General features: G+C 37.0%; 1 protein-coding gene across 9 annotated transcripts in view; it reads left to right on the top strand.

Annotated features, from left to right (window-relative positions):
- CADPS2 (calcium dependent secretion activator 2) overlaps window positions 1-25,715 on the top strand; it is a 387,307-nt gene that overhangs the window by 314,810 nt on the left and 46,782 nt on the right. For 6 of the 9 annotated variants that reach the window (XM_032220716.1, XM_032220713.1, XM_032220709.1 and 3 more), the window contains 4 exons: window positions 8,094-8,249; window positions 10,264-10,411; window positions 17,852-17,866; window positions 20,839-20,913. In XM_032220716.1, coding sequence (XP_032076607.1) covers window positions 8,094-8,249; window positions 10,264-10,411; window positions 17,852-17,866; window positions 20,839-20,913 — 394 coding nt within the window. The remainder of the gene's footprint in view (window positions 1-8,093; window positions 8,250-10,263; window positions 10,412-17,851; window positions 17,867-20,838; window positions 20,914-25,715) is intronic. The other 3 variants (XM_032220712.1, XM_032220710.1, XM_032220714.1) reach the window with 2 other exon arrangements.

The raw sequence follows: 25,715 nt of genomic DNA, 5'->3' as shown, positions 1-25,715 counted from the left end.
TTTCAAACCTTCCTGGCCGAGCAAGGGGTCCGCCATGCGCTGGTTGCCCCTTACCATCCGGCCAGCAATGGCCGAGCGGAAAGGGCGGTTAGATCGGCCAAGGAGGCTTTGGGCCGGCTAAACTGAGGGGACTGGCAGGCAAGGGTGGATGCATACTTACTGGCACAGCATTCCACTCCTTGCCCCCTGACACAAAAAAGCCCCGCGGAGATGCTGATGGGCAGGCGCCTGCGGACCACCCTGGATAGATTGCATCCCGTCTATTCAGGAATTCAGTCTGGCAACCTGGGGCATCCAACTCCCTCCCGCACTTTCAAACCAGGGGACCTAGTTTGGGCTAGGAATTACGGAGGGGAAACTAGATGGGTTCCTGCAGTTATCACTGAAGTAACAGGACCCGTTTCCTACAGGGCTCGAATACCAGATGGATCCACCTGGAGGAGGCACCTGGATCAGTTAAGGCAACGAAAGGCATCCGGATCTACTCCTCAAGCCGACACGCAAGGTTCTGGCGTAGACGCAGCTCGGCCAGCCCCGAACCCGCAGTCGCAATTTAATAATCAAAACACTCCAGTCTTCTCCAATTCAGGCCAGCCTAGCACATTGTTATCATCAAGGGAAGAAAACCTTGATGAGTTAGTTATTCCTTCTCAATCCGTTCTCGCAAACGCTCCCCCATTGTGTTTAGGTCAATATAGACCTAGTCCAACCCACTCAGAGGCCGCCTACAATCTGTCACCATCCTCGGCCGCGCCCCCTTCGCCCAGCTTACCATACAGTTGCAATTTTCCACTCAGGGATTCAGGACCATCAGACGTCACCTGGAGCTCCACTCCCCGAAGGGAGGAGCTCAGACAGGGACATCTTCTTGAGGATCCGCCTGCAATCCAATTGCGGCGTTCGGGGCGTGTCCGCCGTTCTCCTGCCTATTTAGAAGAATACGCGTGCGCAAACATCACGCATGCGCACAGCTGGGGGGGAAGAAGTGTTGTATACTAAAAGAAAGTCCTCACAGTTACGAATGACAGCTCGGTAGCAGCCAGGCGCGTCTTAGCCAATCAGACGCGCCTGTCAGTTGCCGAGCTGTCAAGCGCGAGTCTGCTGGTATATAAAAGGCAGGCTCTTCCAACTGTCAACGGATTCTTCAACTGAGCAGCCGAACATACCAGTCTACCTGGAACTGCTTCGCTGCTTCTTCTCCACAGACTACCAGTCTAATCTTTGTTACAATTGTTTCTACCGTGCTCACAGCCGGTCTTCCTTAGATACTTTGTTAATAGTTACTGTTATATTAAATTGGTTACAGCGTTACCGAACCAGAGCCTCTGTCTTCATTCTTAAGTTACAATACCCTGCCTTTCAGTCAGTTCTGTAAAAGCTTCTTGAATGAGAAGGGAAACATCTTCAAAAAAAAAACAAGAAACTCCAGTTGCCTCTTGAAAAAAACTCCTTTGGTACAAAAAGAAAACAAGTTGCTTGATATATTCAAAAACCTTCTCCGAAATAGATTTGGCAATATTATGAAGAACCGTTTACATTAAAATAAATGGTAGAAATAATTTTATTGGCATAGATTTTCCTCTGCCCAACTAAGAAATAGACAAACCTCCAGGAAGAGAGCACCCACAAGCCCAGGAGGCAAACTGTTCCATTGATTAATTCTTAATGTAAGGAAATTTCTCCCGTTTCTGTTTAGATCACTCTTTAATGAATTTCCATCCATTGCTTCTTGTCCTACCCTCAGTTGCTTTGGAGAATAAGTCAACCCCCCTCTTCTCTGTGTCTGCCTCAGATACTGGAATAAAACTATGTTGCCCATAATCTGTCTCTTCATTTGGCTAGACATATCAGACATTCCCTTAACCGTTCATAATATAGTTTACCCTCCAACCAGTGGTGAAATTCAAATGTTTTTACTACTGGTTCTATGGGCATGACTTAGTGGCCATGTGTAGTTTGGTGGCCGTGGCTTGGTGGGTGTGGCAGGGGAGGGATACTACAAAATCTTCATTCCCACCACACTCTAGGCCAGCCAGAGGTGACATTTGCTGGTTCTCCAAACTCCTCAAAATTTCTGCTTCTCCAGAACCTGTCAGAACCTGTTGGATTTCACCCTGCTTCCAACCCTTTATTATCTTTGTTCCTCTTCTCTGCACTCTTTCTAGAGCCTCAACATCTTTTTTGTATCATGCAATCAAAACTGGACATGGTATCCTAAGTATGGCCTCACTAATGCAATATAAAGCTGTATTATCACTTCTCATGATCTTGATGCAGTCCTTCTGTTAATTCAGCCTACGACTGCATTGGGTTTTTTGGCAGCTGCAGCATGATGGCATACTTAAGTGGTGGCCCATTAGGACATCCAGATCCCTCTCATAGTTACTACTGTTGAGCAAAGTACCACCTCTTCTATACCTATGCATTTGGCTTTTCTGCATGAGTACCAAACCTTATTTTTCACACTACTGACTGGTTAAGATTAAGTCTTTTACAACAAAAAAGTGTGAGTTCAGTCATGCAATTATGAAGAGCAGTATGGAAGAACTGGTTTCAAGCTTGTGATTAAAAATATAAGGAATAATATTTCTTCTGTGTGAGATGAAATCTTCGGGGTCACATATATTTCACTCATGGAAATTTACATTATTAACATATTTGAGAAATCCTGGAGAATGAGTAAAGGTGAGATGAATGAAGAAAAAAATGATATCGTTATCCTAAAGAAGAAATCCAGGAAAAAAATAATTTTTCCCAGTTGGATAATTTTCTTAATATATTGTGGGAATGCTGTAGAACAGGGGTGTCAAACTCATGTTCTCGCAGCATGTGATGTATTGGGACTTTTTCCCCTTCGTTAAACTGGGCGGTGGTGGGGTCAGCATGTGATGCAACCAGCCTGGGGGCCGCGAGTTTGACACCCCTGCTCTAAAAGTAATGTATCTTACTTTTAGCTTTATTTTGCTGAATTATAAGTTTATGTTAAGAAAGAGATTTTGATTGAATTGGAATGAGTTATCTAATTGGGGGGGGGCACAAGGTTCACTCCTAATTCCTTTCATCATCTCATTCTATTTTATTCTGCTTTTGAGCAAAACATATTTCAAATATTGTGCCCAGTTTGGGTATCAGTTTTTAGATATCACAAAAATGGCAATAGGTTCAGAGAAAGATGAAGATGATTAGGGGATTAAAAACTTAGCACCATGAAGAGAAATTGAATAAACAGGAACTGCTCAGCTTTGAAAAGATGAAGTGGATATAAGAGTAAGGATATGTAACTTCTTCAAAATAAATGTTTCACAGTTCACCTTCCTGGCTGTGTATGCTCATAAATACAGGTAATAAACATCTACAAAAACTGGAAAAATACATGGCTGCTTTAATGATTCTAAGAATGGTGTTTGCTCATGCTCCAACACACGGTGAAATGTTATTTTTCAGAAGGATAAAGTAATGTTACGGAGAAGATTACCTTCTGTTTTATATTTCTCCCAAATGAGAATGTTACCAAAATATTCATAACACTTTGACAGGGAAACCAGAGAGATTTGGGGGGGGGGGGGAGGGGCTTCCCTTTCTTGAATGGACATTTTAATTTTGGGCGTCTCCTAAACTGGGTTGTTTAAATGGCCTCTTATGATTCTGCTGTATAATCACAAGTATCTAATATCTGGAAACTGTTAATTGTCTCAGTAGAGAGTGATGCCTATATTCAGTTTCTTTTATCATGGACTGTATGTTTCAATCTTAATGAATCTATTAGTCCTTGGAATTACAAAGATTTCTTCTTTTTTATATTTTTAATACACAATTTACAGAAAGTACTTATTGTTTGATTACTTGTCTTTTTTTTAAAAAAAAAAGTAAAATTCAGATCAATAAGCCAGGGATTTAAAATTATCATGGAATGACACAGATGTAGATAGCCTTTCTAATTTCTTCAGAATCGTATTTTAAAATATTGTTTGGGACACACCCTGAATCTATGTATCCATGGTCTCTTAGATAAGCAGGCTGTTGTACAAGGTAAATCCCTGAAAAAGTCATTCTCAGTCCCAATAGCTTGTTCCTTGCCAAGCATGGAGGAGCCCAGCTGAAATAAGACTGGATCCTCTCTTTATGTAACATGTCTGCACACAGGCTTGAACCGAGTCTTGTACACATTTTAAGCAATTAATTATAACACTGCTCTTGTGGTGGCATTTCTATTCACAGAAGTGCTTTTCTTCTGTGCATGGTTAGGAACAGTAAATGTGTGTTCTTACCTGTCATTACAGTCTCAGGAACATAATTACTTTGTTTTCAGTTGTTTTTGCTGGCCACCTCTTTAATGGTACATTTGGGCCATTGTGTATTAAGGTGGAAGAGGTATTAAGAGAGCAAAATGTTATGTGTAGTATTCAGTGTTCTTTTTGATTGGTCCCTTGAGAGTCTAGTGCAGAGGATATCTTGGCTAGACGTGAAAAGCATGCTGAATTAGAGTTGTCTGAGGAAAACACACTTGGAGGCAGGAGGGAGTTGGAACAATGTGTTGTGAAAGAAAGCAAGGGTATATAATTAGCCAGGAGAGAAGTTCTCTTTCAAAGATACTCTTTCATTTCTATTCAGTGCTCACTTTTGCAGTTCTAAATAAGACCTCTGTGCTAAATCAGAGGCTTGTTTGTAGTATCAGTAATGTAAATGGTCATGTGAAGTAAGAGGAGACACACATTCCTATGGGTTAATGAGTCCAAAAAATGAGCCAACAAATAAAATTATAGTTATGAGCTATATTTAGCATGATTTGGAGCACTGTAGTGCAGTGATTAATAACCTATCACACCAAATCAGTTGCCAGGGATCTGGAATTAGGCAGAATCAGTAGTCTCTTAAAGGCATGAAGTTACACTTTGATAATCTGAGTTCTTAGTTAATAAATAGCCAAACTTTGAAGTGGAAATATTGCTTCAAAAATGTATCAAAAGCTCTATTAAAAGATCAAAGCTGATCTAATTTGTATTTGCCTTTCACAGTTAAATTAGTATATTGGTATGATAGATAGATAGATAGATAGATAGATAGATAGATAGATAGATAGATAGATAGATAGATATTCTGACCCCCCTCTGTAGGGTGAGTCACACCAACACAAGGTTACTGTTAGCCACGCTTTATTCACAGTAAGTATTCACAGACAAGACTTTGGCAGCACCTCAGACTCCCACAGATAAGAGATACACACAAGAGCTTCTCCAGCTTAGTAAAATGGTTGTGTCCTGCAAAAGGTCTCCTCCCAAAGTCTCTTCTTATATACTCTCTTGGGAGGAGCCAAATCACAACCATCTGGGCTCAATTATCTATGCCTCCCTAATTGCTGCCTGCGCTTATCCACCCTTCTCTGACTGACATCCAGGACCAACTCCCTTTGCTCCTCCTCACTGCTCCAGGGCCTGACATCAGGGACAAACTCCCTTTGGCTTTCACCACTCTCCATGCCTCAGGGACCTTCTGGTGGCCAACCAGCCTCTCTGGTCCCTGCTCGGAGTCTGAACCCTGCCCAGGGTCCTCCACATCCTCCAAAGCCGACTCATAGGGTCCCTCGCTATCAGAGTCTGTCGGCAGCTCCAACGGCTCCTGCTGGGCTACAACATATATACATACTATATATATATAAATTTTAAATACATAAATTATTCGTACATATATTTGTATCTTACAATCCTATTCTGAGAAAATGAAAATAAAGGAGTCCCAAGGGTCATTAAAATGATTTTATTGGATCCTAGAATAATTTGGAAATGGATTTATTTTCTCAAGGGCATCCTAAATCAAAACTATAGAAAGATAAAAAGTTCTACAGAAGTCAAACAAGTCTATAAAAAGACATTTTATATCTACTCATTTAGTTTAATCACTGCAGCAGAGTATTGCTTTAATAATCATGAAAATTAGTATTTATAAGGAGTATGAACAGTTTTAAAACATAATGTTTATATTTAATGCAAGCACAAAGTATATTTGAAAAAATATACTTATTTATTGGCATTAACTTCAAACTCATCTATTTGAGACACTGGATTGAAATGTAATTCTATTATTTCAACACATATGGAATATTCTGGGCAGAAATATTGAGTTTGTTCTATTTTTTATTTATTCTTTCACATAATTTGGTTGTTTAGCATAGGACTAAAAAGGATACAATCCATAGTTATCAAGTAGCACTCATGGCTTTTTTTTGCTGAGGGGAGGAGGGGGAAATCTTAGTGTCAATTTAAGATTGTGCTGGCAAAATTCTGCAACAAATTTAATTCCTTAATGATTCCTAAGTAAGTAAAAGAAAATGGTTATGATGAGTTTCCAAAACACTTAACTGTTAATAATAAAACATATTCCCCTCCCCTTTATCAAAGCAAAGGAAAAAAAGACCAACATTTTCGGTCCTGTTCCTTCTATGGCTATTATGTCACCATCATAGATTGTCACCTGTCAAAAACAAAGAAAATAAACTTTGTTGCTCCCAACTATAAAAATACTAAATTCAGACAACGGGTTGAACAACTACGGCCTCATGTAAATCTCAGCACCAGTATAAAATGATTGTAGAAATGTTTTTGCTGTACTAAGAGCTTTACTCAGATTAAAAATAATCCACTGCTCCTTTCTAAATTGATGCTTAATCAGACAAAAAATGTACTATATAGATGCCGAAGGCTGACATATTTCCTATTTTTCATATAGAATTAATTAGGCTGTAGTTCTGTAGCTGTGGTTTTGTCTTTTTGGTTCCTGTGTGCTGGGAGTGATGAGAAGTATCTGAAAATTACGAAACATACAGGGCTTTTGAATGCTCCTGAGTATATAAGTTTAATAAGAATTCCACATATCTTGTCCTTCTGTGGAAGCTGGAAATGTATAGACAGGACACAATTTCATTCTGCATTCAGAATGCATTCTGTCCTCTACTACATATGACCTTCAGAGTAATAAATTCATTTTTCAAGGACTGGGTGAACTTGAACCCAGGCCTATAATAACAGAATTATCAGTAAATTCTATAAAATCTGAGGTATAAATAAGGCTAATACAACATTAATCACATGTTGCTTTTTATGTAGAAGAGTCACAAAAGTCTTAAGATTTGATTTCTCATGGTAGAACAATATATGACCATGACAAGTCTAATCAGTGCACATTATGGAAATAGCTTGTAACAATATTATCAGGAGATAACACACACACACACACACACAGGAATGGGGAACATCTGATTTAAAATAATTGGTTGCATCATTTGTAGCAACAAAACTATCATAAACAGCCTGGTATCATCCTTCTCCCTTAGTGTGTTGTAAATCATTATCAGCCCATTTCTGGTACCTAGCATACATAGTAATTTTCTGTCAGACACAACAGACAAGTTGTGATTGTAATCTTAGTGTTAGTGCTAGTGCTAGTGCTTTGCTTTTGTTTTGTTTTTTAATAGTTAATTTACTGTTAAGGATATATTTCTGTAGATATGAAATAATTTCAGAATTTCAACTTGGACCAGAAATGATGATGGAGATCTGACTTCTTTCTTGACTCCATTTTTGTTTGACTCCAATCAGGACATTAATGGGATTAAAAGCAACACTGCTTGATGTCTTTCTGTTGTTATATTGTGGGTAGAAATTAAATGATATTAAGCAATAATACGGATATAATAATCATCACCATCAAGTTGTAAAATCAGCACAGTAACAGATAAATGCCAAGCTTTCACTTTTTTATCAATCTCAAAGCCCCGTCTTAAGTCAAAATTGCTTCTTCCTGCTCAGCTCTATTCAGTTCACACCTGCAATGAAATAGCTTCAGTACATTAAATAACTCTACTGCTTATGTCTGAATTGTTCCTTTCCCTCCAAACGGAAGTCAACAACTGTTAGAGCCACACCAGATAAATTGTATAAGACAAAGCTACCCAGTAATTACAGCAAAATAATAGTGATCCCAGACGTGCTGGTCACATGTTTATGGCAAGTGGCTGAAATGCTTACAAATATAGAAATAGGATTATGTTTTATCTAATGCTCTGATTCAAGTATAATAGTGATTTTTTTGTTTGTTAGTAATGGGTCAACAACATCAGAAGACCTCTTCTGGAAACTGGATGCCCTACAGATGTTCATCTTAGATCTCCATTGGCCAGAACCAGAGTTTGCCCATCACTTAGAACAGAGACTTAAACTTATGGCCAGTGATATGATAGAAGCTTGCATCAAAAGGTATGTGCTCGTAACTTTATATCTAAAGTATAAAATAATTGTAAAAAAATTAATTCAGATCCAGATTGTAAAGGAGCTTTGGGAAGATATTTTAATTAAGCAGGTTGGGTAAGCATACTTCTTCATCACTTCTTGATAAGCCTGACCTATATAAGAGCACAGGGTAAAAAAAAAAGTGGCTGCTCTATTTACTTTGCTGTGTTCACTTCACATGCAAAGGAGACAAATTAATTGAAAGCAAGAATGGACAGCAGTAGATTCAGAGCTCCAATGGACTCTCAGCTATGCCACAGGTTTCAGGCTGGTACCCATCAGTGAAATTAATATTAACCCTTTAAGGTAGGCAGATAATCACACCTATGAATACTAACTCTTATCTTTATTGGAAGATTACATTATTAGCATGATCTTGTAAGTCTGAAAGTATTTCTTTCCTCCTTACCTTTTATTCACTAGAAAACTAGGGAGGGTCCCTTCTGAAACGCTCTCCTCCCCTCTTATGAACTGAGATATTTTTACATAATAATTGTCTGTAGTCCGTGGCTCTTTCTCTTGTCTCCTGAGGTCATTTCCACATATCATTACATGATGACAAATCTTTTAGGGCTAACATTTAGAAATGAATATGGATTGCCTTGGTTTATGTATTGGAGGGCAAGGGGATTAAAACTCACAGTATCACAATGTCCATTCTAGTTCCTTAACCATCATTAGCATTATCAGATGCTAATATTCTATTTCCATATATGTACTTCAGTTTCATGGATTACTTTGGATTGCTTAAATTGGTAAACCAATACATTGAAGCAACCTTTCTGCACAAAACTTTCCTCTGTATCCCACAATGCCAAGTGACAACTCCGCATATTATGGAGTTACTGCCCAATATATTCATGGTACTTGGAATGACCAGCAAGAAATGCTCAAATTGGCCTTCAAACCCTGGCCCTTACACAGAAGTAGGCTTTATGTGACTAGCTCCAAGGCATATGGTGAGTTTTCTGACCAAATGGTCATATGAACCCAATTTGATCTTCTAATCCCTATGACATACAACTGGGGAGCAAAAGCATACAGCAAAAGATCTATTTAGTTACAGTTTCCAGCTCAAGCAATCAACATTATTGCTTTCTTCATCACCAGAGGTGAAGAAAATGAAGATTGTTAGAAAAGGTATTCAACACTGCTTTCCATTTTCAAGCTCTTGAAGAACTTGTTTTTCAGGTTATTAAAACAAGCTAGAGCTGAACAAGTGATTGAATGAATTGGCAGAAGTAAAAACATTTCATAATAAAACTGTATATATTATTGAAGTCATGCACAAGGTCTCCACATTGCTCTAAATGATTGCTCTAAATATCTACTGAAAGCATAGTAGCAGTACATATGCACTGGTCAAACTAGCCATATTTCACCATGCTGCCATAAACACAAAGTTTTCTGGTACGGTTATGATAATAGATTTATCAAGCAGAGGAAACTATATAATATGTCCACTGATCTTTAATTGTTTCAGGTGATAATCATTCTTCCATAATCTATTATTGGCTTCACCAAGCCAGTTATTTTTGAATTATATCTCTGTGGGAGTTATTTTTGTAAAGAAACAATTATTATGCTTTTTCCATCTATTCCCCTGCTCATTTAAAATGTGCCACATGTTCTGAAACTCTTTAACATTTTTAATTGTCAGGAATCCTTGAATATATTATAATGGCAGTCTATGATCAGCTTTTGTCAATTTGAAATTTGTGCAGAAAATATTCAACCTTCTGTGCTTTATCTGGACTATGCTTTGTCAGGCAGCTATTTTGTTAAATCAGTATCTAACCTTGAGAGGACTCTCATACTTTAGTACTTATAAATAGGATAATCCCATTAGTTAATGTAACATGCATCTAAACATTTCATATTTGCCTTTCACAAGTTTTCACCGAATTCCCCTTTTCATTTTAAGTTATTTAAAATATGACCAATCTTTCTATCTCTGTAAATCCCATGTTTCCATTAATAGAACAAGAACTGCTTTTGAACTCAAAGTGCAGAAGACAAACAAATCAACAGATTTGCGTATTCCTTCTTCTGTATGCACAATGTTCAACGTGCTAGTTGATGCCAAGAAGCAAACTGCTAAACTTTGTATTCTGAACGGTGGGCAGGAGGTAAGAGAATTCCAGCAGGAATATTCATGATGACAAATCTAAATAAAGGTGCAAAAGGTTTGAGGGTAATTTTATGCTAAACTTTTATGCATTTGTTTATTTGTGTGTAATATACACACACACACAATGCCCCCCATATATACATATTCACATACACTGTAAACTTCATTTTTTCCATAAATCATATGGTCATTCTTTTTTCACAAAATACAAACAGTAATTTGGAAATGTGGTGCTGCTTAAAACAATAAATATTGTTGCATGTCATGATTTTCAGAAATGCAAGGATAATTGGTAACCATTTTTTTAAAAAGCCCAGATGTTCAAAAATATCATATTCCATTATTTCCTGATTTAGAGTTGGATTTGGTGATGTTAGTTCTTCTACTGGTAACTAGTTCAAAAAGGCACCCTATTTACCCCAGAGGAAGATGAATTTTTTTTCCAAATAATTATCTGGGTCAGGTAGAGCTTACAGAATAGAAAAAGCTCTTGAAAACAAAAAACACTAAGCATAAGATGTAGAGACAGTATAGCAGTGGTGGGTTGCAGGCGGTACGCCCCGGTACAGGCATACCAAAGCTAGCCCGGAGCACCAGATACCGTTCTGGTATGGTCCTCAGGAAGGCCTACCTGCCCGCCCGAGCTCCTTACCATGTTTTAAGGCTTCTGCGCTTACGTGCATGTGCATGGCACATACAGCACCTGCACGATGCTCTGCAGAGCATCGCAGAGCATCACACATCACAGGACGTCGCAGGAGTGCGAAAGCGAATGCGTGTGCTGCCCATGTTATTGTGTGTTATGTGTGTTGTGTGTTATGCCCACACATTATGCGCGTCCAGTAGGACACTGCTGGGCCCGTTCCAATCATACCGGTTGGAACAGGATTTGAAACCCAACACTGCAGTATAGATATAGCTGCTGAAAGTAGCCAATACTCAGAATAACTGTTTGCTGAATTCAGTCCTTTTTCTAACATTGAAATGGGGCTTCTCTATCACTCCCTTCTCTCCTTTCCCATCTTCTCTTCTGCTTTTTCCATCCCAAATTTTGCTTTCCTTTCTCTTTCATATGCAATTATTGTTCCTCTTTTCCCACCATTGTATTTAATTCCTTTAATTTTTTCTGTTTTTGGTGTGTGTGTGTGTATGTGTATATGTATATATGTATATATGTATATATTTATATATGTATATATTTATATATGTATATATGTATATATGTATATATGTATATATGTATATATGTATATATGTATATATGTATATATGTATATATGTATATATGTATATATGTATATATGTATATATGTATATATGTATATATGTATATATGTATATATGTATATATGTATATGTTATATTTGTGCTGATAAATAAATAAAGGGAGACTAGTATAGATCTATTTCAAGCTATTTAGCTCTCATCAGCTAGCCATACCCTTACTTTCGGGCATACCGGGGAGATATATATATATATATATATATATATATATATATATATATATATATATATATATATATATATATATATATATATATGAATGTGTGTGTGTGTGTGTATGTGTATGTGTATGTGTATGTGTATGTGTATATTATTTTTATTTTTTCATTTTCATAACACATAGCCACATGTATACTATTACATAACCAACATCGTATTATATGATTAACTGTTTACATCAATTCGTCTTACCATCAACTCTCAAATACAATTATTGGTTCTTCTGATCTCTATACACCATATTTGTACCTTATTCATCACTTTCTTCTCCCTCTCTCCTCCTCTTCCCTACCTCCTTTCTTCCCTCTGTCGTCCTTCTCTTCTCTACTTCCCCTTCCTCTCTCCCCTTTCCACTTGTTTGGAAATGTTTGGAAATGTTTATTCCATTTATATGCCGCCCTATTCCCGAGGGACTCAGGGCGGCTAACAAACAAAGGTGGAGGGGAATACAAACAACAAAACAAAAAGCCAAACAAGTTAAAAACAAAGCAACAGTCGCAACAATTCAAGTGGGGCTGGGAACTCATCAGCCCCAGGCCTGCCGGAACAGCCAGGTCTTAATGGCTTTGCGGAAAGCCTGAAGGGTGGTGAGGGTCCGGATCGCCACAGGGAGATTGTTCCAGAGGGCCGGAGCAGCTACAGAGAAGGCCCTCTCCCAAGGGGTCGACAGTCGACATTGGCTAGCAGATGGTATTTGGAGGAGGCCTAATCTGTGGGATCTAATTGGTCGTAGGGAGGTAATTGGCAGGAGGCGGTCTCTCAAGTACCCAGGTCCAATACCATGTAGGGCTTTAAAAGTAACAACTAGCACCTTGAAGCGCGTCTGGAGCCCAACAGGCAGCCAGTGCAGCTCGCGGAGGATAGGTGTAACGTGGGTGTACCGAGGTGCACCCACAATCGCTCGCGCGGCTGCATTCTGGACAAGCTGAAGTCTCCAAATGCTCTTCAAGGGCAGCCCCATGTAGAGCGTGTTACAGTAGTCCAGTCTTGAGGTCACAAGGGCGTGAGTGACTGTTCTGAGGGCCTCCCAGTTCAGGTAGGGACGCAATTGGTGCACCAGGCGAACCTGGGCAAATGTCCCCCTGGTCACAGCCGACACATGATGTTCTAAAGTCAGCTGTGGGTCCAGGAGGACTCCCAAATTGCGAACCCTGTCTGAGGGGTGTATAATTTCACCCCCCAGCCTGAGAGATGGAATACAAGGCCAATCTTTGGGAGGGAATAACACTAGCCACTCGGTCTTGTCGGGATTGAGTGCAAGCTTGTTCACACCCATCCAGACCCGGACAGCCTCCAGGCACTGAAACATCACTTCAACCGCTTCACTTCTTCTTTCTCCCCTCCTCTCCCCCCCCCACCCTCTCTCCTATCCCTCTCTTCTTCCCTTACCTCTCTCCTCTACTTCACACTCTTCATTTCATTTATTTGGTGTATTTCAACCTCTGAGTGAGCTCCATTTTATGTTGATGGTATTTATAGTTCCTTTTCAATATGCATATTTAATTTTAACATATATCTTTCTCTTTCTTTATTAAAGGAGAAAAAAAGAAGTATACATATATAGTAATTGTATTTTTAACACACACACAGCCTCTTTTTGAGCGAGATGTAAGCCTGGTTACAATTCCAAGCTATTCTCATTATATTTATATAATTTATGCATCCTTACACGTCCCAAATTTGTAATTCTATTTTTGTAATCGCAATAATTTCTGATTGTAAGTATATTTCATGTTCCCACTCCATTTTTCCATATCTTGGCTTAAGTTACCCTTAATTGTATTTAAATAACAATCCTTATTGTTCAATGTTCATTACAATTCCCTTGATCTACTATACAGAATAACAAGGGGTACACATCTCACTTTGTTCATCATCTTAGGAGTTCTATATGTACCCATGTTTCATATATTTTAACCCATACTTAATTGTCCATCCATTATTATATTCAATCAATTAGCAACTCAGTTTAATTATCATGTATAAAAGTAAATCACATACCTCTGCTTTATATTCTCCCCATAACAGTTTCAAATTTGTCCATATTCCATATATTTTAACCTTTATTTAATTATCTTTCCATTATCATATTCAATCAGTTAGCAACTCAATTTTATTATCATGTATGGGAGTAAACCACATATCTCAGCTTTATATTTCCCCATATAACAATTTCTTATTATCTGGTTTTTTCCTAGTAAGTTTTTTGTCCCACTTCTCTATTCCTGTCTTCCCCCTTTTCTTTGTTTTGACATGTCCACCCTCTTCAATTTTCCCCAAGCCACTGTCAAACCCAGTGAAATCTTTTATATTTCCCTTTGTTTGGACATAATCCCCCTCTATGGTTTTCCCCATGCCAATGTCAACCTCAGTAAAATCTTTTGTCTGCTTTTTATTTCCTTTTGTTGGGACACATCCCCCCTTTTCAATTTTCTCTATGCCACTGTCAAACCCAATGAAGTTTTTTATCTGCTTTTTATTTTCCCTCATTTCTATCACTTCATTATCCCTCCTCCATTCTTCCTTCACTTCTTCCTTCAGTTCCTGCTTCTTTGAGTTCAAAATTCTATTTAGACTTAATTTTAATGATTTATGCATATTTTTTTATAATTTCATGTAGTACTTCAATTTCCCACCTTTCCATAAGTTACAGTTAGTTATACAGTTCTTATTTCAGAGTTCTGGTCCACCTTAAATTAAGCTAGTTCAGCTGATGTGGAGAGGAAGAAAGGCGGGAGCCATCTTGATCTTTTGCAGAGAGAAAAAAACTTTGTATTTTCCCAGTTCTTGATTTTATTATTTTTTCCTTGTTGCTTTCCACCTCTCGTTGGTTATAGTTCCTCAAAATATATTAATTGGAACAAACTTGCATACAGCCAAATTCTGGTATGTTTCTCTTCACCTCCTGCTTTTCCAAGTTCTGATTTATGGCAGAGTTTCGCATGCCAGAGGCAAAATTAGGTTATCAGTGAGAAAATAGTGCTTTTTTCTTGATTTTTTTCCCTTGTTACATTTCACCTCTCATTAATTGAAGTTGCTTGAGATATGTTAGTTAGAAGAAATTCGAACAGAACAAATCTCCTCGGTATGTTTTGATTTTCATTTCAACCTCCTAGTCTCTTTTAAGAACACAATCTTTTCAAATCCAAAACCAAATTTAGAGTTTATATTTGAGTAGGTTTGTCACTTTTCTACTTTCTCCTTTTCTGTCCAGATTTCTGTCCACACACGTTTCAAGCAAATGGCTCTTTTTGGGCTAGTGGCTCAACCCTCCATTTTTCCCTTTTCTTTCTTTCTTTTTGCTAAAATCCAAATATGTCCATTAATATTATTTATTCTCTCAAGGTTCTTTGCCTTTTCCAAGTTTCTACCAGGCTTTCATCTCATCCTGCATGCTCCTGTTCAGTTGCTTTGGCTATAAGCCAGCTTCTTGTGCAGCCATGTTGCCATGCTGCCGCCCTGACTCCGATTCAGAGAGCAAATCTCCCACCTACAAGGGATCTGTTGCACTCCCTCTGGGTCTGATAAGATACTGCCCCTTCTTCACCCACCCCCAAGGGGGTTCTGATCCAAAAAGGATTTCGGAATTGGTTTGTCAGACGGAATTCATGTGAGACTCTTCAGAGCACACACACCCCTTGTCTGTCCAGCTGGAGAACTTCCGGTCAACTCTGTTTTTGCTATATGAATTTTGTGCCTGTTTATTTGGTATTTCAGATATAAGAGTGGTTTGTGTGAAAGAGAGAGAAGAGTTTTCTATGTATATGGGCATTAAATAATAAATGAACTTTATATGAAATTAATAGCTATGATTAGATAGATTGATAGAGAAGATGGGTAGTTTCCTCCCTCCCTCCCTCCCTTCCTTCCTTCCTCACTTATTTTATTCCTTATGCAATTTGTCTTGTAAACTTGCAGGATTCTTTTTTTACCATGGGAATAGAATAGAATACAATAGAATAGAATACAATAGAATAGAATACAATAGAATAGAATACAATAGAATAGAATAGACCTTGGAGGTCTTCTAGTCCAACCCCCTGCTTTGGCAGGAAACCCTATACCATTTCGGACAAATGGTTGTCCAATCTCTTCTTTAAAACCTTCAGTGTTGGGGCATTCACAACTTCTGGAGCAAGTTGTTCCACTGATTAATTGTTCTAACTGTCAGGAAATTTCTTCTTAATTCTAGGTTGTTTTTCTCCTTAATTAGTTTCTGTCCATTGCTTCTTGTCCTGCCCTCAGGTGTGCTGTGTGTGTGTGTGTGTCGCGCACACATTACATATACGTATATATTCAAACTAGACTGTATCATATATGTATGTATGTGGGTATATGCATAATGGTTATCTTTTGAGATCTGAATGCCATGAAATTTCATTGTAATGTATACTGATTAGTATACATTTAAAGTGACAATAAAGTTTTCATTCTGTTCTATTCTATTTTACTTACTTACTTAGTATGAATAACAGAATAACAGAGTTGAAATGGACCTTGGAGGTCTTCTAGTCCAATGCCCTATATACCCTTTCAGACAAATAGTTGTTCAATGTCTTCTAAAGAACTTCTAGTGTTAGAGTACCTACAGCCTCTGGAGGCAAGTTGTCCCACCTATTAATTGTTCTATCACGAAATTTTTCCTTAGTTCTAGGATCATGTCTTCTGATTGACTCCTGAGAAGAGAGGAGGGGTGAGACTTTAGAGTTGGTTTCAGATAGAATTGATGATACTATGTTGGCAACCTGGGTGTTTCCACTTGAGGTTTTTTCATTAGTATTTTTTTTTCTGAATATTCTTAATTTGTGGGTGGTTGTCTTAAATTCGGGATCATCTTCCTTTTGAGTAAATTAAGTCCTATAAATATTTGATGTTTGAAGTATTACATTTCTAAAAATTACAGACCCTCTTTTTTTTATAGTTAACATATGGTGAATATGCATGTTTCATAGTTTGAGATGTATTTGACAACTCTCCTGCATTGTATTTGACTTCCAGGTTTTTTGGGGAGGGGAAAAATCACTTCTCAGTGTTTTTGCTATGTTAAGCTACAAGTTTCCATCATCCCCACTACCAAAACCAATTGTATTGCCCTTTTTCAATAGCTTTTTAAAAAATAGCACTATTGTTTCCAGTTAGGGTCATCAATGTCAGTGAGAAAACTGAAAACATCAGAAAAAGGGGTGTGTTCTATTGGTTGGTATAAGTTTGGGCATAAAAATCTGGGAAGAGAGAGTATTTCTTCCTTTTTAAGAAAAATAATTAATTTAAAAATTAGAACTAAATTGAATAGCAATAGCAGTTACACATATACCATTTCATAGTGCTTTTACAGCCCTCTCTAAATGATTTACAGAGTCAGCCTATGGCCCCCAATAATCTGGGTCCTCATTTTACCCACCTCAGAAGGATGGAAGGCTGAGTCAACTTGGAGCCTAATGAGATTTGAACTGCCGAACTGCAGCTAACAGTCAGCAGAAGTAGCCTGCAGTACTGCACTCTAACCACTGCACCACCTCGGCTACAGATGTACATATTAGTCATGAGCTACAAGAAAATGATAGCTGCAAATAGAGGAGTCTGTCTTTAAACCAGTCCCCACAAAATACCAGAGAGGCCACAAAAGGGACAAATGCTTCTATAGAGATGGAAATTCCAGAACTTGCTTCCTCCGAGAAGCATTGGTAATCAACAAATCAATCAAAGTACAGATCTTTCACAATGCTACAGTACCATACTCTTTTACTTTGCAGCAAATTGTGCTATTTATGTGCATTTATCTTTGTAGCCATCTCTGTTGTATTTTGTCTTTATTTAAACAAGCTTTTCATTAAGTCTGTTAAGATTGCTGTTTCCTATATTATTTTATAATTATTTTCACAATTTTGTTTCTCCATTTTCTTCTTTTTGGGGGGGCTTTCGGGGCATCAACCAGTTTGCAAATCAATGGGTAAGTTCATTGCTTTACTTTTTTTGTTTGTTTGTTTGTTTTCCAGCGTGTTTCTGTCTTTATTTACTTTAGATAGAATTTATAATTTCTGATTATATATCACTAAACAAAATGAATTCAGGCCTAGTCTATGTATTTCCAGGGAACCATTTTCTCAATTGTTGATTGAGTAAAATAAATTTTGGTGGAAAGTCACATATATTTTCATATGAATATTAAAGAACAAAAGCCTAATCACTGTATTAGTTGGACTTCTCAAAACCTATCACACATTGCATTCTAAAGGATTCTTCCTAATCCTAAAATTATTTATTTATAGTATCAAGGTTCAAGCTGATCTATACTTTTCAGCAAGAATGTCTGCAGTATTTTTATTTCTTCACCCATTTGGTTGTTTTCTAAAAGGTCTTCTCTCTATGTGCTCTCTACGGAATATAAAATGACACACAAACACCCTTCCCAATTAAGCAAGTATCTATTTGGAGTTGGAGAAAAATGTGTCTTCCTTTTGGATAAATGTGGTAAATGGGAAAATAAAAGCTATCAGCTCTCCTTTGCAACTTTAAAACAAAAACACTCTTTCAAAACAGATCAGCTTTTCATTGGTGTTCTGTCTTCCACTATCAAACCTATCACCTTCTCATTCTTATTAACCTTTCATTATTCAAACAACACTACAATTATCATTTGTGTCCCAGTTTCCATGGGAGGACTTTGTTTTTGCTTTATAGACCATCTATCTGACCATTTACATCTTTTATCAAATTCATGTCATCTTAATTAATTCTGTTGTAATTTTTTTTAAAATCCAAAAAATATTCCAATATCAGATAATCAAATCAAATATCTATTATAGTCACAGAGCAGCATACAGATATCAGATAATGCCATCTACTCTACTTCAATGTCACTACAGGCAAAGCAAGTTGTAGCTTTTCTTAGACTTAATAAGAATCAACGTCTAATCTCAAAGAAGGAACCTATTAAACCGACAGTAGGACTTTGCAAGCAAAGTGGTAGATTGAGAGAAGCAAAAATGCTTAATCAGGTGATTTGCACATCTTTATTCAGCAAAACCTGACAGTAATGGCTACATTTATAATTACAACATACATGGGCACTTCCTCACAGCACTGCTTCTACTTCCCAATATCTTTAAATCAGACTGGTCTTATTACTGCTAATGTCATGTAATGCTAAAAAATGAGGCAATCACACTTTTCCTACTAATAGGAAATAGGACTAATAGGATCATGCCACTAATTTATTCAATCAGTGCCCATAAAATGATGGTGAAATCAATTTATATATTATGCCCTCCCTCCAATTTGACATTTTCAAAACCTTTGGGTGTGTTTGAGGAGCATTTATGAAAGGATGAAATTGCAAAACTACCTAGCTATCATTTCTTCTTTATTAAAAAAAATGCCATTGAAACCTGTGAATATGATATTGTACCATCAACTTTACAATTAGTTACTTTTCCTTAGCAACCATTGAAATGACAAAGAGGGATAAGTTCTGAACAGCAAGCATTGGTACTCATTGTAAGGACACCTTCCAGCAACTACCATTTCCACTGCACTAAATATCCAAAATCCTTCAGTCTTTCTTGTAATGAAAAAGCAACAAGAATTAGAAAACCATCCATTCTGGAATTATACATATGACTCTCCCCTTGCAGAAGGGGAGAAGAAAATACACCATTTTCTGTTATTAAAGTCTTGACCATGATTATCCAAGTGACAGTTGTAACTGTGGGTTACATTATAGTATGTGGAACTCCTTGGTATCACATATCTTAATAGAAACGTTGGGCTTAGCAGAGCTGTAGAGCCAGCACATCTGAAGGTCAGGGATTAGGGAAGGTTGATAGCTTCAGTAATTTGCCTAGGCAAACCAAGCACTGGGGATCGTGCTTAACACACTTTTCTTAAAAGTCGTTAGTACATATACTGTAATACTTTGAAAAAGGGAGTAAATTGCCTTCAGGAACCCTAAATTTCTTACAACTCTTACAAAGTTGAGTGAATGTTTAGACTGATGCTGGCAGTTCTTTATTTAAAGCATTATGCTGTTGCTGATTCATGTAGCCTTGAACCATCAAGATAAGGTTAGTCTTTATAAGACACATTTTTTGTGAAGTGGGCTACTGGAGCATTCTTTGCTTTCAAACAAATGTTCTGATGGAAGAATTACTTTTTGGAATGAATATATGTTCAGAATAAAAGAACGAGCCTTTGCTCCCACAAACTGCAGGATGGACGCTTGATTTATTATGATCAAAAACAGAATGTGAAAGTCTTTCAGATTTAAAATGTGTTTCTTAAAGAAAATGTTTTCATTAGTGAGAAAAAAGCTGCAGTAGAAAGATGGAGAGCAGCAACTGATTTAGCTATTATATATTTTATGGTTGAGTAATTTATTGCCATCCTTCAGGTTTTCTGATTAATTTTTATTTTTTGCCTGCGTTAGAGCAGATTGTATAGGAATTGTATAACCTGCAGCTCACTTCACTCTTAAAAGGGTTCTTTGAAGAGCAAACAATTGGCCACTCATTTTATTTCTGAAGAACATAACATGTGAATGAGAGTTATCAGACAGAAAGTGGTTTATTTACTAAATCTTCTTCTCATCTTGCTTTTGCAGCTAAATCAGCCCTTTGGGGGTGAAGGAATACATAGCCACCTTAATTACATAGAAGACAAAACATATCCTTCACATTCCTTTCCCTGAATAAGGCCTTGCTGCATCTAAATAATAACCCTATTAGCTACTTAACTCAAATGCATACATTGGAAAATTTTCTGAATATTATATGAAAGAAAGTAATTTGTAGGTGGATCATTTTCAAGGCTTTGTTCCTTTAATAATTTTAAATAACTCTGATCTGTCAGTTTTTGTACCTTTGTGACTTATGACAAGTAGTGTTGTGCTCATTTAATATGCTACTTTGGTTTTCTGAACCACAGCAACAGTATCATTCGAAAATTGATGACTTGATTGAAGAAACCATGAAGGAAGCAATTTCACTTCTTGTTTCAAAGGTAAATGTATTAATTTTTTTAAAAAAAATGTACTTGGGGGAGGGGGGAAGAGAAATATTCATATCTGCTTTTTGTAAAGAAAAAATATTTGATATTTTCCATGTTCCTGTTTTTAAAATAAAATAAGGTTAGTGACTAACACTCCATGAGGTCATCAAGGTACTTATAGGTGTAAATTGGATCCCAGTTTGAAGAAATCTTTTTATGCAATATCTATTAAGCAGATATCATTTTCTTCATGCTACAGTGCCTTAATTAATTAACAGCATTTAATATGACTACGTTTTTACTATTCCAAGATCAGCTTTAATTAGATACAAGAAATACTGGTTTGCTGCATCTTGCAGAGAAGGAAAGTATGTTTTCAGTTTCTTCAAAAGATTTTGAAGCCTACTTTTACTTACACATTTGTACTTCTATGAAAAAGTTCGAAAGACATTGGCTAATCTGTTTTTCATAATTTAGTTGAATAGAATAGAACAGAACAGAATAGAATAAACTTCATTATGGCCAAGTGTGATTAGACACACAAGGAATTTGTCTCTGGTGCATAAGCTCTCAGTCTACCTACAAGCAACAAGTGTGAAATCATGATCATAATCATCATAAGATACATTCATCAGACATCGTAAGGTACAACACTTAGTGATACACATAGGACACTAAATAAGCAATCAACATAAATCATACTAGGATACTAAATAAAAGAATGAATATAAATCATAAGATACAAGCAACAGTTATAACCATAAGAGGATAAGAAGAGAGGTAATAGGAAAGATGAGAAGGATAATAATAATATAGCCTTACTAGGTAGTTTGACTGTGTTGTGGGAATTAGATATTTAGCAGAGTGATGGCATGATGGAAAAACTGTCCTTATGTGTAGTTGTTTTGGCATGTAATGTCCTATAGCAGGGATATCAAACTTGCAGCCTGAGCAACTTTGCAGCCAGATGCATCACATGCTGGCCATGCCCATCGCCAGTTTAGTGAAGGGGAAAACAGTCACTATACGTCACATGACGACAACGTGACAACACAAGTTTAACACTCCTGCCCTATAGTATCATCTTGAGGGGAGAAGTAGAAAGAGTTTATATCCAGGATGTGAGGGGTCTGTAGCTATTTTCACAGCCCACTTTCTGTCTCGCGCAGTGTACAGGTCCTCAATGGAAGGCAGGCTGGTAGTAATTGTTTTTTCTGCAGTTCTAACTACCTGTTGAAGTCTGTATCTGTCTTGTTTGGTGGCAGTGCCAAAACAGACAGTTATAGAGGTGCAGATGACAGACTCAATAATTTCTTTGTAGAACTGTATCAGCAGCTCTTTCGGCAGTCTGAACAGTTGGTTCAGGATGAACATTCTTTGTGATGCTTTTTTGATGACATTTTTTATGTTAGATGTCCATTTTAAGTCTTGAGATATTATAGAACATAGAAACTTGAAGATCTCTACTGTTGATACTGTGTTGCCTAGTATTGTAAGAGGTGGTGGAATAGGAGGGCTTCTCCTAAAATCTACTATCATTTTACAGTTTTGAGTGTATTCAGTTCAAGATTGTTCTGACCGCACCATAATATTTCTTGTTAAATATTGCTATTCAGTTTTTCTGCTTTTATGTAGTGTACACTCTTGAATTAATTCTATAGTTTGAGAACGTATCAAATGATATGGGTGCCAGTGGGCTGAGAGATAGGAGGCAAATGACAACATAACAGAAAAGCTGCAATTGATGTTGTTCTCATCACAGTTGTTATGGACATTGCTGAGAGATGGATGGATGGATGGATGGATGGATGGATGGATGGAATTAATGAGTTTCTTGAAATGGAAAATAATGAATTGCACTGAATATGAATAATTATAAATATTAGAAAAAAGAGCTGTGCAGTTACCTGTTTTTTGTAGTGCAGTTCTAGAATCTCTCCATAGCCTGAAAAAGGAAAGGAAAGGGTTAAGGTGCCAACTTAAAAGAGCTCTTATGTGAAAGAGTGAAGACCACAGCTAATTCCATTTACTTAAGCCTTATGAAAAAGCAGAAAAGGAAATTTATTCATGGTTCCATACAACACAAAGTACTGGCTTATGGAGGGAAAACTCTTCAGATAGCTTATCAGCATACATATGTCAGTGAACACAAGCCCTGGGCCAGGAAGCTAGTGGAACTCGCGGGTTGAATGCTGAATTTTAATTTAGGCTGATTTTTACAAGTGTTTTAAACTTACTGTTTGCCCCTCTAAATTGTGTGTCAAATGAACAGCCATGCCAATAAATAAACAAAATAAAAGTGCAACGCATAAGAATGGCCTCCACCATTTTCTCTCTTCCATAGGAAGAATATGAGAAAATTTCTGTTTAATTCTAAGAGTTTTTCAATGTATTATGATTTAAATCATTTTTGCATTCAATTTGATATGATCTTAAAGGGGGGCTTCAATAGCATTCTACTTTTGTTTCTCATCATTAAGAGGCAAAAAAGATTTTAGGACCAAGGAGTGACGATAGGTCTCTGTTGGAATATAATATAAAATTGGAATCAGTTAACCACTCTTTGCTTTGTCAAATAGAACTTAGAAAAATATAATTATCTTTTCCCAAGATTTCCAATTCACTGTAAAACCATGATAATACTTCATTTTTGCTTTGTTTTGATATATTGTTTAGATTTGTATCCTGTTTCCTTTTAGGGGCCGAGGGCATCATGCCCAGCACTCTCTTTGCAAGTTATTCTTGACCATGTTATAAGACTGGTCAGGCGGAGATAGTGGTTCACTACAAGCCATTCAAAGAGCTTCTATGTCTGAGGACAGACGTGACTCTAGATTTACCCCAGTTTTAAGCATCTTCACCATGAAACAGAATCATTCTAAGAATAAGTGACAATAAGTGTTGTCAAATGCTAACTTTAATTTAGCAAATTATTTTTTTAAAAAATAAAACAATTCCAGAAATTCAATTTGAACTAGCATTTTGAAAAATTACTCTTGAGAAAGATGAGGGCCTATATACTGACTGACATGCTAAGAGGAGGCCAGAGAATTAGTGTGATGAATTTTAAAAAGTGCCTTTAGTTATCCATTCATTTACTTATTATTCATCTCATTTCTTCTTCCGTAATGATCCTTCTGATGATATAAAAAGAAAGATTTACAATAAGGAAGAATATGTATTAAATGAATAAAGATATAAGAAAAGCAGAAGATGTGATGATATAGCTCACTATTATCACTCTGTTAAACCATTAGGGTCTTGGATTGCTGCAAGGTGAGACTTTCAAATCCTGACAGAGAACAAGAAATATGACACTGTTATGACACTGTTAGAGTGGCCATTAACAACATGCCAAATGGAATTTTGTCCTGTCTTCTCACTTATAAGATGCTACTCCTATGTTCTAGGAATGTGATTTAGATGTCAAGCAACTACTCTTTAAAATACTTGTAAAATTAGTCATTCTATTATTATAAACATTTTGCATTTACTGTGACAATGAGTAATGTTTTCATATAAATATGAGAACAGTATTTTTTTTTTAAATAGTATCTTTTCTGTATATTTGCAGATGTGACAAGGTTCTCATTATTGTTTGTATCACATAGAACCTCCAAAATAAGAACAACAGAATTGTTGACCTGTTTAGTTTGGGTTTATGTATAACTTGTTTAAAATAATTGTGTTGATAATTTTAGAAGTTGCGCTGTATTCTGAGTCTAAGTATACATTCTGATTAGTGGACTAGAAATATGGTTTTTATTACAAAAAGGTAATAAGCAAGGCATAATATGCTTCCTCTTAATATTTTGTATTCAAAGAGAGAAGTATAAATAGTTCTATTTTAATGAAGAGTTTGTGGGTTCTTGGTGCTCTCTGAACTTGGTTGTTTGCTTGCAGATGTTGCATTACCAAACAGGATAAAATCATTAGTGCTAGAAGAGAAGGTTGTGTGTCAGGGGTGGGTTCCAGCAGGCACTACTGCCAGTTCGCTCATGTGCACACCGCACATGCAAGCATGTGTGGTTTGATTAAAATTGTTCTGCGCATGTGCAGAACCCCAAAACAAGATGGCACCGCCTATGGCGCCGCCTAGGGCACTGCCAGGAAAACCAGTTCGGGGGCGTGGCAGGCCTGGATCGCTGCCAGTTCCAGCGACCCAAGCCATCAAACCACTACCAGTTCGGCTGAACTGGTCTAAACCGGTGGAACCTACCACTGGGGTGTGTACTCTCAGTTCATATACTTGTGGCTGCCCTTTCAGTGTGGGTGGGAGTGTTCTTGGTGGTTCTTTCATTAGACTGTTGTTTACTTTTTGCTTGTTTCCTTGATTGGGGTTTTGGGATAAATATTTCCTCACCAGCAAACAACACCCAGAGAAGCAGCGTTTAACACGAAAATTAATAGTAGAGCAACAATCAAGGTGTAAACAATACTCCAATCAAGAAATTATCAATAAATAATGTGAATAAAGTGGGGGAACTGATTAGTCCTTTTCTCTTAATTTTGTTTGTTTCCTTACTTTTTCTTCATAAGCAGAAAACAAACTGGAAAAGATTTGATAAAGAAACATACAGTGTTGGAAAAAATATATTGAATAGCACATTTTTGTTTCTTCCCTTTTGACTATTCTACTAAAAAAACTCCACTTTCCAATTCCTAATTAGTTTCAACCTAATTTGATTTTATTTTATTATGCACACACGCACACACATGTACACACACACACACACACACACACACACATTGCTGTGTTCAATGGTCCATTGTAGTATGTAGAATAGTATATAGATAAATAAATAATGATTCAT

Source organism: Thamnophis elegans, chromosome 7 (assembly GCF_009769535.1).
Source record: "Thamnophis elegans isolate rThaEle1 chromosome 7, rThaEle1.pri, whole genome shotgun sequence".
NCBI lineage: Eukaryota > Metazoa > Chordata > Lepidosauria > Squamata > Colubridae > Thamnophis > Thamnophis elegans.
This window is presented reverse-complemented; position numbering and strand designations above follow the sequence as displayed.